This window comes from Pseudorca crassidens, chromosome 9, assembly GCF_039906515.1.
Source record: "Pseudorca crassidens isolate mPseCra1 chromosome 9, mPseCra1.hap1, whole genome shotgun sequence".
NCBI lineage: Eukaryota > Metazoa > Chordata > Mammalia > Artiodactyla > Delphinidae > Pseudorca > Pseudorca crassidens.
Window position 1 is genome coordinate 23,633,707 of NC_090304.1, and position 17,976 is coordinate 23,651,682.

At 43.3% G+C, this 17,976-nt stretch overlaps 1 protein-coding gene across 40 annotated transcripts in view; it reads right to left on the reverse strand.

The window, feature by feature from the left end:
- Window positions 1–680: 680 nt before the first annotated feature.
- CD44 (CD44 molecule (IN blood group)) overlaps window positions 681–17,976 on the reverse strand; it is an 84,862-nt gene continuing 67,566 nt past the window's right edge. For 29 of the 40 annotated variants that reach the window (XM_067749399.1, XM_067749398.1, XM_067749397.1 and 26 more), the window contains 5 exons: window positions 17,216–17,413; window positions 14,141–14,206; window positions 9,725–9,796; window positions 7,557–7,635; window positions 681–1,620 (listed from right to left, as the gene is read on the reverse strand). In XM_067749399.1, the coding sequence (XP_067605500.1) occupies window positions 1,416–1,620; window positions 7,557–7,635; window positions 9,725–9,796; window positions 14,141–14,206; window positions 17,216–17,413 (620 nt within the window). In that variant the 3' untranslated portion in view covers window positions 681–1,415. The remainder of the gene's footprint in view (window positions 1,621–7,556; window positions 7,636–9,724; window positions 9,797–14,140; window positions 14,207–17,215; window positions 17,414–17,976) is intronic. The other 11 variants (XM_067749407.1, XM_067749414.1, XM_067749418.1 and 8 more) reach the window with 1 other exon arrangement.

The following is a 17,976-nucleotide window of genomic DNA, read 5'->3' on the forward strand; positions in this document are numbered from 1 at the left end:
GATAAAGCCGTTATTCTCTTACTTGGCCATAAAGCTGCCCACCTGGTGATAAGATTCCAATGGTGGGAAGCCCTGTAACCTTTTGAGGGATTCTCCAGGCACTTAACTTAACCCTGAGTAGCAACTGCATTGGCGACAGACTTGGCTTGGGAAAATATAAGCAAATAGAGCCATAAAAATCCTCCAACAGGATCTGCACTGTTCCCTACCCCACTTTCCCAACCTGCGTCGATCAGTTGGGTACCGTCTAGGCTTGTTGATTTCCACTGGTTTCTCCTTTTATTGCAAAAGGTCAGAAGGCACTTCCATATTGTTTTTGGACATCACGAACAGGGTCAGCGTCTAGGACATGGGACATCACAAATGGTCGGTCATGCAAATTCGATGTGACTTTTTACAGCCTTTCAGGGGAGAGACTAGGGAGCCGTTAATACTTAAGAGCAGCTGAAGCTCCTCCTCTCACAATTCTGGTTCTAAGGCAGGACAGAATGCCTTCAGAGCCTCAGAAGTAAAACAATGCTACCTCCCTTGATCCTCTGTGAGATTTGGGTGAGTGAGCCTGACTGAGGGCTTAGCTCTGAGATGAAGAGCTGCAAGGAGGACCTTCTCATGTCTCCCTGATGAGCTGTCGGGACCCAGACTTTGCTGGTTAAGAAACTGAAGGATCACAGCACAAAGGGTTAAAGTGGAAGAAGTATAGATGTTTATTATGAATTAGCGTAAACCCTTTTATGTCTCTGACAAAGTAACAACAACAAAATAATCATTCTGATCAAAGGAGCTCCAGGGTTTCATATTTCAAAAACACAGATAAATAGCTTACCACAGATAAATAGCTTCACTGTATGGGTATTTTCCAGAAGCATCTGAAAATTTTCCAGGGGGTCTGTAGAAGGGGACGTGTGACTAGTGCATCCCCCTCCCCTACCCCACTGGAAAGAAATGTCCAGGGATTGGGCTGCTGGAAGGGCAATATGGACCCATTCAAATTTCCTCCCAGGGACCAATCCCTCTTAGCCCTGGGGGATGTCCTTAGCAGGTGGCTGTTGCCTGGTCGGTGGGGTGGAGGGAAGGCTGAAGACCAGGAAGATGGATGTGTGGCTTTTGCTAGAAGCCGTCCATAGCACACCCCAGGGGGGGTGAAAGGCTTCTAGGTGGGAACTGGGACAGTCAAATTCTTGCCGATTATTAACTGGACCCTCATTTCAGAAAGCAAGGCTGTTTTTATAAATTGGAACTGACTTTAAGAAACAAAACACACACACAAAAAACCCCAAAAAGGAATAGAAAATTTTATGCTGAAAAAAGATCCCCAATGAAACAATCAGTAGCACATCGCATCTGTGAAGTGTCCCAGCTCCCTGTAAAGATTATGTCTCTGACAATGGTTTCTTTCCAAGGTCATGGAGTAGGTGTTACACCCCAATCTTCATGTCCACATTCTGCAGGTTCCGCCTCTCATCTGCGGTCATAAACTGGTCTGGGGTCTCTGTCGACTCCTTGTTCACCAAATGCACCATCTCCTGAGACTTGCTAGCTTCTCCGTTGAGTCCGCTGGGCTTTCTGTCCTCCATAGTGCCATTGCCATTGTTGATCACCAGCTTTTTCTTCTGCCCACACCTAATAATTTACAAAATCACGTGAGAAATGGGTGCAATGACCCAGTTATCATCGTCACTGTCACTGCCACCATCACTACAGTTGATGACAATCTGAGTATGTTTCATCCTACTGACTCTTAACAAGTGACACTTCTCAAAGTGAGGTCCTTGAACCAGCAGCAAAATTTAACAAATGTAAGTTTGTTAAAAATGCAAATTCTCAGCCCCACCCCAGACATACTGAATCAGAAAACTCGAGGAGAGGGGCCCAGGGTCTGTGGTTTAGCAAACCCTCAAGGGCTTTCTGATGTGCACTTGAGTTCGAGAATCAGTGGTCACAGCTCTGGGAAGCCAGTGTTATTATTATCCTGTTATCACAGCCAAAGAAATCTTGGGGCTCAGAAAATTCCATAACTTGCCCCAGGTTATTCAACAAATACTAAAAGAATTGGGATTCAAACCCCGGTGTGTCTGACTCCCGAGTTCTAACTCTCCTTCCACCATACTAAAGAAGGGAAATGTTTGCCTCTTTTAAACTCCAGCCGTTTCTGCAGGCTCATATAAACCATCAACGGAACGACTGTAAGTCATTCTGATTTGCGTATTCAAGGAAGTCCCATTACTTCCTCTCCCGGTCGGTCCGCACGTTGTGGGCCTTGTCAGGGTTATTACTGCAAGTACCGAGAAGAATGAGACAACTCTTTTCTAGAAGTATAAGGCCATATTGATTTTTCTCTTAACATTGGTTAACTGCCGTATAACCCTGGATATAGGAGGTTTAACTACCTCCTAGGCAAGTTGTTCACTATTACTTTAAGATTTCTCAGTAACATTACTTAAGATTCAAATGCAGAAGGTCTTCTATGGAAAGGCATGACCTTGGCCTTGTTGCTGGGTCAGAGCATTGCCTTATCATATACCCAGCCTGACGCAATGCTTCCTCTTTCCTGTAACATAATCACTGCCACACATCTAGAAGTCAGATGCTGCTTAAACAAAAGCAAAGGTGCAGACCCTCACAACTGCACATGGAGCGGGGATGGGGGGAAATGGGCTAGCATTTATTGGACACCTCCTGAATGCCAGGCACTTTGCATGTAATTCCATGTAATCCTTACAATAATCTCACAAAGCAGCTGTTATTCCCATCATACAGCAGTGGAAACTGAGGTTCAGGAAGGTTTAGAAACTAGCTTGAGGGATCCAGTCAATATTCAAATCTAGGCTTGTATGACCGAAAGCCTGGGCTCTGCCGCACTCAGTTCAGGCTACTAACCATCTGGAGACTTGGCAACAGTATGAAGTCGGAATTGTTCACTTTGCCACTGGATACATGCAGTTGTACAGACAAAGCTTCTGTTATTCATGATCATGGGGCATTCCCTCTGGGACTGCCAAGGCCATAAACTTTAATCCCTTGTTTGGGGAAGTTAGACATTACACATCCTGAATAGGAGGTTGATCCTGTCTCCTCTGGCATGACGCTTGATGAGGGCTCGGGGGAAGAAGGATGCTTGACTTGAGATGGTCTGTGGGGCTGGGCATATGGATGCAGTCCATATAGACAAGAGCAGGGGCTTGGAAGGCCTGGTTTGGGGACCTTAACGCTGTGTGACCTGGGGCAACTCACTTCACTTCTCTGAACCTCAGCTTTCTTATCTGTAACACCAGGCTGTTAAGAGTACCAGTGTCAAAGGATTGTGAAAATCCCTTGAAACAGAGGCTGGCACTGGATACATAAGTCTACCACTGTTTTATTTGTTGCTCTTCTGAACAACGTGGGGTGAGGAAACCGAGGCCTTGGATAAGCACTTAGAACAGTATCTAGAACACAGTAAATGTTCAAGAAGCACTTGTTGTAATTGTTAATGTAACCAGAGCCATATGAAATGTGTTTGGTTTGTTTCTTCTGGCTACCTCCACCCACCTTGTTATATTTACTTTGAAGATGATGGAAAAGGCCAAAGGTGGACGCTGCTTATGTCTTTTCAGATTGCCAGGGGGTATCTCATATGTTCTTTGTTTTTGATAGTTTTTTGTTTAAATTCAATTTTATTGAGTGTAGTTGATTTATACAATGTTGTGTTAATTTCTGCTGTACAGCAAAGTGATTCAGTTATACATACATATATACATATACATTCTTCTTCATGTTCTTGTCCATTGTGGTTTATCACAGGATATTAAATACAATTTCCTGTGCTATAGTAGGACCTTGTTGTTTATCCATTCCATATATAATAGTTTGCATCAGATGTTTTTTGGAGAAAAGGTGTCTTATTAAAGTAAATCCCGTTCACCTACCTAATGTGTACTTGAGAAGTTGGATGAAATATTGTGGGGAAGTGATTTATACTCATAAAAAATGTTTGTGCAAGGGGGTGAAGTGGGGAGTAATGTTATTACCCTAAACGAAGCTGATTTTGAAAGTGGGTAACATTCAACGTGCAGGGCTTAGGAATATTGGGCTTGGGTGTGGTCCTGACCCCATTTCCCTTTGGATTCATGGTCTCTGTTTTTTTGTCTGAGTTCTTTCAGGAGGGCAGGGTGATGCTCATAAATAACTCAGCCCAATATCTGGTGCTCCGGGCATTTCATAAGCACTTTTAAACAGCAAGTTCTAATTCTTTCATTCTTATTAGTTATAGGAATGTTAAAAGAAACATTAGAGCTGAGGGTACTTCAGAGGTGATCCAGCTAACCTCTTTTCTGAGTCCAAGAAGTCGAGCATATCACGCGAAGCTACCCCGCTAGGTATGGCCAGGAACTACACCGGATCTGCAACTTTATGACTCTAAAGGTCAGAGATTTTTACTGAACTGCCTCTGGCCTGTATCTCCTTTCCCCTTCAATCTCAGGCATTAGCTGAGGATGCACTGACGACACGATGTAGAAGATGCCAGACCGATGCCTGGCCAGGAGCGGGTGGGGTTTAGAACCCGGGTAACACATATTTAGGGCATGGGGGAGTTTATCCTGAAAGACTTGGGTGGGTGAGGAGTAACTTAACAACTGACCTTCTGTCTCTTCTACCTGACAGTCCTTAAAGATATTTAGAGATTTATTTTGCATTGTGTTGGAGCTTTGCCATTCCATCAGTAGCCACCAGCCAGATGTGTCTATTTAAATTTAAGCTAATTCAAATGAAATAAAATTGAAAATTCACTTCTTAAGTCGAACTAGCCACATTATGAGGGCTCAGTAGCCACAAGTGATTAGCGGTTGTGTATTAGCACCAATGTGGAACACTTCCGTCATCACAGAAAGTTACACTGGACAGCTCTGCTGTAGAGGGCAGGAGCCTGGGTGAGCAGAGATTACAGCGGGCTACACGGCCACAGCTTTATGATGGAACTCATGGATCACTTCCTCGTGGAAGCCCTTGTTTAACTCTCCCACCTCCACTTCAGCAATTAATGCTTTTCCACTTTTATCTTTTAACTGTAATTAACATAACAGGGCCTGGCCCAGAGAATGTTCTCAATAAACATTAGCTGACTCAAATTCAACAGGCCAATAGTGTCACGAAAGCTCAAGATTCTTGCAGAGAAGGGATGGTACCCTTTTCGTTGTCATGTCTTCCTCTTCTCTGCAGTGTTGACTGTCGTAGCCACCCCTCAAAAGAGGTTTGCTGAATACATGAATGGCTGCTGTAGGCTTCTTATCTTCAACCAAACTTTCTTTGATGAAAATAGGATTCTGTATCCCTCTATAATGCAACGCGCAAAGCAGAAAGGCCTGCGCCTTTTAAGAGGATTAGAAATGGGCCGGCGGCTTTAGAAACACACTGCACGCTCAGGGGCCCGTGCAGCTGTTAACCACCCTTTAGCTACGTGGCAAATCTGTTTTTGATTATCAAATCAGGGCATAGTAATTTACAGCATCCAAGCAGCTACTTTCCCTGTGAGACACTTGCTGTGCCAGCTCCTGTGTGTCCCTGTTTGCCTGTTGCCAGGGTGACCACTGGTCTTGGCAGGAGGGGGAGGAAAGCAAGGGGGCCCGTTTTTGCTGCAGACATGATGAGAAGCGACACAGGAGCTAACCAGCTACACTGCAGGGACTCCAGCTGCTCTGGGGACAACTGAGCTGCTTCTCCAAGTTCTCCCCCACGCTGCGAGCATCTGAGGCCAGCGTTTCTATGGTGACGTGCACAAAGCTTATGGACTGTATATGTGAGCAGAAGTGGTGCCTTCTAGGGCCTGGAACAAAAGGATTGATTTCTGACAATAGGAAATTCATATTTAATTGAGCAAAAGTCATCTAGGAGAAAACACAGAGGCCGAGGGAAAGTATAAAGACTCTTTGTAAGGGCTCCCTCAAATCGCATTATTCAAATTCAACTAAAAAAAAAAAATCTCTTTCCATTTAGTCATGCGAGACTTCTAGGAGGTCTTTCAGATTTATTTTCCTAGTTTTTGTTCCTTATACAATTGGCTATCATGACTAATTTTTTTTTACTATGCCCTCAAAGGTACAGATAGCAACACAGCTATTCGACTTTAAAAGCACTTTCTTTAACTTGTACCAGTGTAAAACGACATTATTTGATTTCCTCCGATGAGTATGGGCTGTCACACGGCAATGAAATGAGCTGTTTCTTGCTTTCCAAAAGCCAACAAGAAAGATTCTAGAATTTTCTCCAGGTCTTTCCCCAAATGGAGGGGCATTTTCTGGCCTGTTAGATGATCTAGTGATACAATCAATGTGGTCCCACTTGGATGTAAGATTCTTTTGCCTTCTAAGAAGGAACCTCAAGGCATGTTTACCAAAGGCTAAATGTTCCCCTGCATTTGCTTGGAGAAAAATTGTAGCTCTTTAGAACATGTTGAACAGGAAATTTAGAATTACACTCCCGGAATACCCCTGTGAAAGCTCATTTCCTCTGATGCTAGAATTACTGTTCTCCTTCACTTCATTTTAGGTAGCATTATTTCTAGAGCCTGGTCACAGCTCCATCAGGTATATGCATTGTGGACGTTCCAAAACGACAGGCCTTGGTTGAGGTAGGAGAGAGGGGACGTTTGACAGTATGAAAACAGCCCACATGCCAGTTCTAGGGAGCTGTCGTTTTTCACACTTCCCTAAGGAAAGTTTTTTATTGTCTCATACACCTCAGTCTCAGGGAACTCTACCTAGGCCGTAACCTGAATCCTTTCAATGACAGCTTCCAGAAAGCAGAAAATACTGTCATTCCAAAAAAAAAAAAAAACCCAGCAAATAAAAACACAAACCCGATACCTGCTTTAGGTAAGGGTTCTAGAACTTTCTAGGGGCCTCAGACAGGCTAAAGGGCCAACCCCTGAAACTCTATATAGCGTTTTTGTGCACTATGCATTCACAATAAATATGTGTTTAATGAATCAATGAATGAGTGTATCTTTTATGTCTTCCTGGTGAGATATTGCACAACTTTCAGCACATCGAGTCTCCATGGGCTTAACCCCCCCAAAACTAAGAACCACAGAAAAGTCAACCACTATTGAAAAGCAGATGTCCAAATAATCAGTCTCCTTTCTCTAAGGAGTATGCCAGAGCAGAGCTTCTTAAACTGTACTGTCCACATGAATCCCTTAGGTCTTATCAAAACACAGACTCTGATACGGGAGGTCTGGGGTAGGGCATCTCATGCTGCCTTTCTAACAAGCTTCCAGGGCGCGGAGGCTGCTGTTTCCAGGGGCTACACTCTGAGTAGCAAGGACATATCACCTAAGGCTTTTCAGTTTTAGATTAAAGTATGGTTGACTTACAATATTCTATTAGTCCCAGGTATACAACCTACTAATTCGATATTTTTATAGATTGTACTCCATATAAGTTAATATAAAATATTGGCTATATTCCAAGTGTTGTACAATATATCCTTGTAGCTTATCTGTTTTAGACTTAGTAGTTATACAGCCCAAGTTTAAATGATGCCCCTTTCAAAGTTGAAGGCCCTGAAGAGCATCCCCTTACCTTCTCCTACTGTTGACAGCGATGCAAACTGCAAGAATCAAAGCCAGGGCCAGGAGAGATGCCAAGATGATCAGCCATTCTGGTGGGAGGCAAAAGATATCCATGAACTTGGAAAATAAGCTTGTGAAAACAGAAATGCACTTTACAAATTGACCTGGTCCAAAAAAGAATTACAGTCAGCTCTATACATGGGTCCAAGCAAAGGTCCAGTCAACAGCCAGACAGTACTGGAAGAATTATTTTGCTGTAGGTCTTTGCCCAACAGGACTCTTGTTTTCATCCCTTATCATCAGTCAAGATTTCCAAGTCCCCCCAAGAAAAACACGTTTCCAAAAACGTGTAGAATGACCTGTGGAAACCTGTAGATGCCTTTGGTGCAATGTTATTAAATAAATTAAAGGAACAGTCCTTTCCTATATGAGAGCAATCACCTTACATTTTATTAAGAAACAAAAATGGAGGCCACTAGAGGGTGGGAAAAAGGACATTCCTGTGTGTATAGGGCGGCGTCATTTGGCAAAACGTGTCAAAATCCTTCAAGATATTCAGCCTTTGATCCATCATTAACACTTCTAGGAATATATAGGACCTCAGACTTAGCTATAAAGATTTTTATTACTGTGCTATTTGTGATAGTAAAGTTGGAAACAACCTACTATCCAACAATTAGGGACTGGTTAAACGCATTAGGGTACATCCATTGTATTGTGTACTAAGATACAGGGGAAGAGTATTTAATGACATTGGAAAGCTGTGGCCAACCAGTTGGGAATGTAGTTTACTAAACAGTGTGTATAATTACATGTTTGTATAGAAATTAGATTGAAAAATAACAGAAAGGACATACATGAAAATGGTAACCACGGTATTTCTGGATGGTGAGGTAGATAATAAGGGATTTATATTTTTACCCTTTTGTTTAGCTGTATTTTCAAAAATGTCTCCAAAAAGTAATGTATCACTTGTAAACCAATAAAATGTTATTTATATGTTTTAAAAGCAAGCTTTAGTAGGATTAAAATATGACTTGACAATTTGCAAGTCAATTGCAAAGTGGGCCGTATATCCACGCAATGAACTAAAGCTTAAGGAACAAGAAAAATGGGAAGCCATTCACTGGCCATTCTTCTTTGGGAAGCTTGATTCTCCTGATTTCCTGCTCAGTACTGCCTCTGTCTGACCTCTCCCTGGTTAGGTGAGTTTGGGGAGGGAGGTAGAGTTACGAGGTGGGGAGGCTGACAGGAAGTTACCATTTCTGTTCTTTTCCCAGGGTTCTAGCCCTGAGATGCTCCATATTCACTCTCACGAGAGCTGGGGAAAATCTTGCTGCCTGATTATAGCAAACTGCATCCCCCCCCCCCAGCCCACTCCCCCTCTCCACGTGCTCTGCTCAGATAAGCTGAGGTAAGGGGACGCGGCCCACACCACGTTCTTCCCTCTCCCCACAGGAGGCTCAGTCTGGAGACCTCTGAAGGGCAGAGTTAAAAGAGTCATTTACAACCCTAGGAAAAACCTTCCTTTATTGTAATCCCTCTTTACAAATGCCCAGTTCTGAGCCCAAGTGGAATAAAGAATTTGCCTCAAACGCCTTAAATCCTGATGCTCAAGGGAGCCAAGTGGCCCAGCCTTCTCACTGCACATCACACATTCTGAAACTTTCTTCTGGATCAGTAAAGACCGTCCCTCGAGAAAAAGTAGTTTTTCTTTTAGTTTTTATGCCAGAAGAATATTCTCACTCCTCCTAACATGACCCTTGTATCTCCCCATTGTCTGCAATGCAAGGGGAAATTTACACGCTTCACCCAAAACCCGGAAGTAAAGCGATAACTGGACTGGGATAGGAAAAGGATCAGGGGATGACAAGGAGCCCCTGGAGTGATCACTCATTTGGGAAGGAAGCTGTAGTAACTAACATGGCTCTTCTATGGGACAGACCAGGGACAGGTCTAAATATGAGCTCAATCAATCTATGGGACCGAGATAAAAAGGAATGTTCCATCCTTTCCCGCCGAGAGGCTGTGGTGCTCTCATTCACCCTTTAGCTTGAAATCAGCTTCGAGGTTAGACATGCAGGAGAATACGCTTTCTAGCTGGTCTCTGCTTCCTTTCTGGGACATTCAGAGAGACCCACTTTTAGCATTATGTTTCCTTCACAGCTCAAAACTCACCTGGAATTTGAGGTTTCCGCATAGGACCTGAGGTTGTGTTTGCCCCACGGTCCTGACTCCCACTTGAGTGCCCTAAAGAGAAAAACAACATCTCTCAACCAAAGTTTGGCACGCATAACCACGAGTTCCTTACAGAGTAGCACACAGGGCCAAGCTCTATGCGCTGCATCACTGTAAAGCTATTTATAGATCCCAGCCACAGACATTTATAATGTGTTGCATGAAAAAACACCTCCCCAGAAAAACTCGGTTTGATTAAGGCTAAGGTTTGGAAACGTTAGTTTTCTGCAAGAGCATGAGAATTCTCAGCAGCAGTACTATGCAGTGTTTAAGAGGCTGTAAGCAGGACAGCCCTGGATTCAAGCCCTACTTCTGTCTCTTGCCAGCAGCATCTGCTGGGTCAAGTCATCCCTCTCTAGGTCTCAGTTTTCTCACTCAGAAAATGGGGTAATAATAGAATCCACTTCATCATCATTTTACAGAGGTTTAAAGAAGTGCACAAGAATGGTAATTGTGTGCAGTTACTGTAATAGGGAAGAACCTCTGTTTCTATTACAAGTCAATCACTAAAGGGATGCTACCTATAAGCTTAAATTATACATAATGGCCCATCTTTGGGAACCCTGCCTCCCAGGGAATGAGCATTATGGTAAAATATCTTTGTTTCACTCACAGGAAACATTCTGATCACCCTCACCTGTGAATGACTGCAGGAAGGAAGAAATGAACACATCCCCTCCAGAGGCTGACCGGAAACCAGGAAAAGTTTGACTTTATTCCCTCCTCTTTTAGGATAAAAGAAGCCTGAATTCTAACGCAGGCAATGTCGTTCTCTGCGATACCAGTCCATCTTCTCGGTCTGCTGGCTTTCTGAATAAAGTCAGTATTCCTTGCCCCAACGCCTCATCTCTTGATTTACTGGCCTGTCATGCAGCGAGTAGTACGAGCTTGCACACAGTCACATTACAATTTTCTGTTTTTAACTTAGGACCTTGCTACCCTGGACCAGCAACCTCACGTGGGAGCTTGCTGGGAATACAGTCTTAGGCCTCATCCCTAACCTCAGAATCCTCATTTTAACAAGATCCCTAGGGGATTCAAATGCTCCAGGTAGTTGAAAACAAATCTAGAAACCACGTCCAATATCTTCAATAGATATAAATATAAGTATTAAAAAATAAGGATTGGGGTGGGAGGGGCAATGGCCCCTTATGTCTGTGAAAAATCACCCGAAGGAGTGTGCCTGTTAATGTATTCCTGAAGCATGCGTTGCTTAGAAGACAACATTTTCTACTGCTACAAAACCAAATAAGGAGACAAATAAAGGATCTCAAACTGGAAGGAACAGGAAGTATCACGAGATAAAGAATCCAAAAGTCAGAACGGGAGGTTCATCAAAATGATGGAGGAGGGGCTTCCCTGGTGGCGCAGTGGTTGAGAGTCCGCCTGCCAATGCAGGGGACACGGGTTCGAGCCCTGGTCTGGGAAGATCCCACATGCCGCGGAGCGGCTGGGCCCGTCAGCCACAATTACTGAGCCTGCGCGTCTGGAGCCTGTGCTCCACAGCAAGAGAGGCCGCGATAGTGAGAGGCCTGCGCACCGCGATGAAGAGCGGCCCCCGCTTGCCGCAACTAGAGAAAGCCCTCGCACAGAAACGAAGACCCAACACAGCCAAAAATAAGTAAATAAAATGACGGAGGAATTACGTTTTAAAAGAAACTTCTAAGACATCTTGTGAAGGACACTCACCCAAATGAAAGTTTTGGTGTGTGTGTGTGTGTGTGTGTGTGTGTGTGTGTGTGTGTGTGTGTGTGTGTGTGTGTGTGTGTGTTGTGCTTCCTCCACTGCTTCAAAGTGAAATGTGAAAAACTCCCACTAAAATCAACTCTTGTTCCCTACCCAATAGGACCCCACTGCAGAATCCTGAAGCCTTCCAAGAAAAAAACCAAGGAAGTCTGTTTGGCTAATCAATGAATGAAGATAGCCAGGCCTTAAAGGTCTTTCCTCAGAGGCCGTGCAGAGGGGACTCTGCAATTTTGATGGCTGTGGTTATGTTGGGTAGAATGGCTCCTGTTTATGCAATGTGATGTTCTTGTTAAACTCAAAATGGAGCAAAACAAAGTCTACCAGACATCTGGCTGTCTCAGCAGGCCATTTTGACAGTGGCCTTTTACTTTACAGACCTCAGAAGGAGTCCAAGGGGCTTCCTCTAGCTGCCTCCCAGAGGCCTTGGTCATTATTGGCAGGTGTTTGCCTGTACAGGTCATGGGATACTGGCCATCTAAACTAGAGATCCTTGCCTTGAAAACCACCTAAGAGGTACAGCCACTCTCACCGGTCTTTCTCTGACTCATAGCAGCCTTTGGTATTTGAATGGGACGCCACTAGTGGATCACAATCCCTATATTTTCAAAAAAGTGCTCCCAGCAAGGAAAGATCTGGGTGTGTGTACAACCAGATGAAACCTCCCGTTTGAACAATACACAGCTGCACAGGAGGCAAACAAAAGAGACTGCTCCCACCCACCTGATTCTCACTTCAAGCAAGAGCTGAAGAAGCTGGAGGAAGATGGACAAGACACAGCAGGCCGCCTCGCCTTGCGCCCTAGAGGCCCGCAAATCTAGCCCGGGTAGGGCTGGCTGGGGAAGTTCTGCAAAGAGGGATGCTTGACAATGCAGTTGGGAGGTGAGATCCAATCTAAGACATATGCACAGAGATCATTCAACTGGCTCTGACTGTGAGGAAAAAGTCTAAGACAGTGCTAATCAAACTTCAATATACATACAAACCACCTAGTGAGGGAGGGGTGGGGGAGGCCTAGTTAAAATGCAGCTCTTGATTCAGTTGGTCTGGGATGACTGGGGAGTCCGCATCTCCTGCCAGCTCTTAGGTGATGTCCCTGCTGCCGGTCCAGGGACCACACTTGGAGCGGCTGGGGTCTCTTGATTTTAAAGAGCACTTCCTTTTAGTCAGAGATCCATATATCATTTCCAAAACACTTTCAAATTCCTGATACCACACGCTCTTCACAAGAACTCTAGGAGGTAACGGAGGCCAGTGTTCTGATCTCCTTTTTACCAATAAATTGAAGCTAGGAAAGGCTAACTGCCCCACCCAAGGCCCCCAGAGAGCTTGGGACTTCTGTCTTTAATTTAGGAGCACTTCTACTAGGCCCTTACATCCCTGTGCTCTTACAGTATAGGTTATTACTGAAGCCACCATGTAAATCTCCATCTTCATATTTGCTGTAAGTGTGTGAATCTTCAAGCCTGGAAGTAACCCTACTCCCACTTGGGTGTGAAGGGGAGGACGATAGTTCATATGGCTTACCTGGTTTGCATGGGCTCACCTGGACTGGTGACTGTCAGGGAGACCACAGTGAGACCGCACTGGCAGAACCTTTCAGTAGCCCCAGCATCAGTGGTCACAAGTCAACCTGCCTTATGGCCTACTTTTGCTGCCTGGAGTAATGTTTCTAGGGATGTGATCATTACAGTAATTATGGCAGTAATGATGGTCATTACAGGGTACTCTCTCCAGATCCGGCTTCTAGAGGCAATATGAGACCTCTGGGCTTGAAACCTGGCTCCACCACTCAGCTCACTAGTCATGTTAACTCAGCCAGGTTGCTTAGCCTCTCTGAGCCTTAGTTTCCTCATCTGTAATATTGGGATAATAATAGTACTGACATAATTAAATGAGTTAATAATAGATGAAACATGAAATCACTGATATTTGACTGTTGACCTACAGAAATGGCAGTTTCATAGGGTCCAACCTAATACACGTAAAGTGTTTAGAACAACGCCACCAGCACACAGTAAATCCTCAATAAAGGCTAGCTATTATGCCATGTTCGGGGAGAGGAGGTTATGCTAAATGTTTTACAAGGATACATCATTTAGTCTTTAAAAGAACGCCCTGTAACAATTATTATTATCCCAATTTTATTGGTTAGGAAATCGAGTCTCAGATCCTTTAAACAAGGTCTCTCGTTAGCATGTGGAGGAGCTGGAATCAAACCCAGGCCGTTCTTTCTCCAAAACCCATGTTCTTAATCGCTCTGGTATAATGCAATGTTAAACTGAGTGCCTGCCTGAATTCTTCCTGATCCTTTCAGATGGAAGAGTTTTCTTGAAAGCAGTAGTTCTCAGAGTGGAGTCCCTGTCCCAGCAGAATCAGCATCACCAGAGAACTTATTAGAAATACAAATGCTTGGGCTCCACCCCAGACCTACCGAATCAGAAACTTTAAGGATAAGGCCCAGCAATGTAGTTTCATAAGCCCTTCCCGTGACTGTGATGCATGCAGGGAACGTATGAGAACCGCTCTGCAGGAGACACTGACTCATACTTCATTACTAATCAGCAGGTTCAATGACAATAACAATAAATGACTAAAGCAGCTCAAACTCACCAGCTGATTCAGATCCATGAGTCGTATAGGACGTCCCGCTGGGGTCATGGGATGAGTCTCGGTCTCCTGTAAGGAGCAATAAAGGGAGGTTGAGTACTGTGTGCTCAGTTACACTGCCATCTGCTTTTCCTCACGTGTGCATTTTCACACAGCCCATCCCAAAGTTTAGCCTTTTAAAGGTAGCCAAAAACAATGACACAGCAGCTTTGAATGGGTCCACGATACGAAATATTGTTCATTGCTTCATCTACTGATGAGTGGCCTAGAGCTTTAATCAAAATTGTAAAAACGGGGACAGCACAGACCTGCAAGGATGACCATAGGAAGCGTGGCTTTAGTAAAAATCCCCAAACTGTAACATCTACCAAAAATATCATGAGGTCTTGGCAAGTGTGAGGTGCGGATCTGATACTGTGTCTTTGAAATAAGGACTATGTGCTTTGGATCATGACAGATGGGATCGCTGGGAAGGCGTGTACTCTGTGGCTTAGGGCGTGAGACATTTAAAGAGATTTCTCTGAGGCAGGACATAGAAAAAGGTTTTGCTGTGCAATAAAGGATCTTGGGGTTGAATCATGTAAGGATTCAAAGAGAAAAGTTAACTGTTTATTTAGAGAAAAAGTCTGAAAATAAGTGAAAAAGAAATGGGCAGATGATAACTGGCACGTGGCTAAGGTGCGCCTGGTTATTAGACTATGTTCCAAATAATATTTCCCAAAAATTAAACCTGTATTTTTAACACCAAGAGTTACTATAATCCCATCTTCTCAAACATCCATCACCCAAAGGCTTTAGATGAGGCGAGTTTATGAACTGCTAAAATCTGGACCCACAGGTCAAATCTTGGGTTCAGCGTATGGCAACTCTCGATCTTCTCCCTCCTCCCCACACATTTCCCAAAACTCTAATGGAATCTTAAAGCAACACAACACAGGACAATAGTTCATAAAATGGCTATGGTCACCCATTATGAAAGGTTCTTATAAGGAATACACAGTAATCTGATCTTCACCATGTCCTTGTTTAGACAAGGCAGACACAGGTGACCTGTAATCGATTATGTAATTGTACGGGGGAGATGGACTGCTTTGTTCCTCGGCTGACGGTTAGAAAAACTGAAAACAGCATTTGCTGAAATGCTGAACACCAATACCCCCAATACCACCACCACCATCACCATTATCACCACCGCCATCACCACCACCACAATTCCAGATGTTTTCATTTTTAACATCAAGCAAAAAGATGGAGAAAAAAAATGTATGGGAGGAAATGAGCCTTATCTGAGTGCTCTGGAAGAAAACAAAGGGTGATAGATCATTTAATCCACGGAGAACCGTGGAAAATCTGTCTATACCACCACAGAATGTAGAAGGAATCAGGGTATGTAAATATCAATTTTGTAGAAAGTATTTTATTTACTAACGAATAGACTATGTAATCCTTCAAGGCTACTGTAACTATTAAAATTGCCATTTAAAATTTAAATTCATTTGGGTGCATAAAGGGCTCTGTTTTGCCAAAAGAAACCAGGCAGTGCTCTAAGATTCATTTCTCCAGAAGAATACTGACACTGCTGCTAGGAATTTTTAATAACTGAGGGCAGACCTATGCTGAATGAAGAACCAATGGATGCAAGGGCTTTTGTCTTGCCAATACTGTCGAGGTTAGTATGTTTTTTTAATTTATTGTTTTGGCTGCATTGGGTCTTCATTGCTGTGCGTGGGCTTTCTCTAGTTGCTGCAAGTGGGGGCTACTCTTCATTGCGGTACGCGGGCTTCTCATTGTTGTGGCTTTTCTTGCTACGGAGCACGGGCTCTACGCATGCAGACTTCAGTAGTTGTGGCTCACCAGCTCTAGAGTGCAGGCTCAGTAGTTGTGGTGCACGGGCTTAGTTGCTCTGTGGCATGTGGGATCTTCCCGGACCAGGGCTCAAACCCGTGTCCCCTGCATTGGCAGGCAGATTCTCAACCACTGCGCCACCAGGGAAGCCCGAGGTTAGTATTTTTTAAAACTGTTTTCCTTGAAGCCCTGGGATGGGCAGCCCAAGCATGTGGGCTCTAGGATAGAGGCCAAGTACGTGGCATTCTCATTCTGGGTTTTCTGTCCCATATCAAGTAACAGTATCACAGCTCTTACCTGTTTTACGTGTTGGGTTCTCATAAGATTTATTCTTCTTTTGAGAGGGAGGTGGATGGGAAAAGACATAGGCTACTATATATATATACACACACATATGCTACCATATATATATATATATATATATATATATATATATATGTTTAAAATCATGAATATCTAATATCCCTTAATGGTTGAACGGTAAGAACATTTGAACAGTTGGCACCAGGAAGAGAGAGTTCAATTTTAGTTTCTTAGCCAGGGTATTTTGCAGTTTCCTTTTCTTCAGTGTTAGTTTCTTAATGCAAACAGAGAGACAAAAGTGGAAGCAGGGAGGATTGCTAGTTCCATTCCATGTGTAACTTAACTGAATAAGTCATCTTCAGTCATCTCTTTGCCATCACAACAAGAGAAAGAGTGCCTAGTCACTAATAGTAGATTGAATCATATAGTTTTAAGTGTACAACATAGTTAGAAGAGGTTATCCATAAGCCCTTCACCAAAAGTAAAATTCACCAATCCATCACCAATAAAAGAGAATTTCAGAGCAAAGATATTAGTATATGGAAATTATTCACAAGTTGGGTAAAACCTTACTACATAGGCAGCATATATTAGTTGAATCAAATGAAATTGATACTTGACTACTTTTACTTACAAAAATATCCACTTCATATGGTTCAACCAAATATATCCCAAGATCAGGAAGAAGACAAAGAAAGAAATTCTGCCATAACAACCAAGTCACAAAAAATAGATGGAAATTTCACAGGCAAATGAAAACATTACCTAAAATAAATCTATTGCACTAGAATGATGATCTGTGTGAAAGCCATTCCCATGTTACAAATCAGTCTAATCACAGCCTACACAGAAGACATTCCCTATAATATGAAAGGATGTGTCGTTTCTCCCTGTAGAGAAAGCAAACCAGATAACAAATGGCCAAATTACCTGATAAAGAAAGATCAACATTAGAAGTAGAATCTCCAACAACAGTAACTTCAGGGGACCCAGTCTTAGCAGGGGTCACTGGGATGAGGGTTCTGTATTCATTTGTGTCTGGAGAATAAGGAGTATAACCTTCCACTGAAGTAGTTGAGTCTTCAGGAAGATTTTCACCTCTTCTGCCACCTGTGCCATCATTCCTATCTGTGTGGAGGTGGAATCAATGGTAAACCCACATTTGTAAGACCACCGCCAACTGTGTGCTTGTCTTCTGAACGTGAGATTGCTGCAAAGCTTTCCACTTGTTATTTGTGAACATGGAGCAAAAGACAGTGTGGTTTGTTACACTATTGAACAGGATCAATATTTTGCAATCAGTACCGCCTGGACATCATTCAACGGAAGAGATTTTGGTGATCCTAATATCTAGAAGAGACATTTGTTACATCATCTACCTGGCTTATTAAAATAAGGTTTATGCCGCTAGAACTGTTACCTTGAAGTCAACTCAGGTACTAGATAATCTTGAGCTCTTACTCAATTGGACCCACCTTTGATGAAGTGGAAGAAATAAGCTAGTGAGCTGACAGGTAAAATTATGCTCCCTGCGATTGGAAGAGCAAATGCAAAGTTTCAAAGACGTTGAGGCTTTGATTATTCTTTCCTTTGCCAGAGGGCACTGCTTCTTGGTCACCAGCGCCATGGATTTATGGTCCAGAGGATAAATGGCAAAATAATATTATTAATGCAAGGAAAATAGAGAGTGA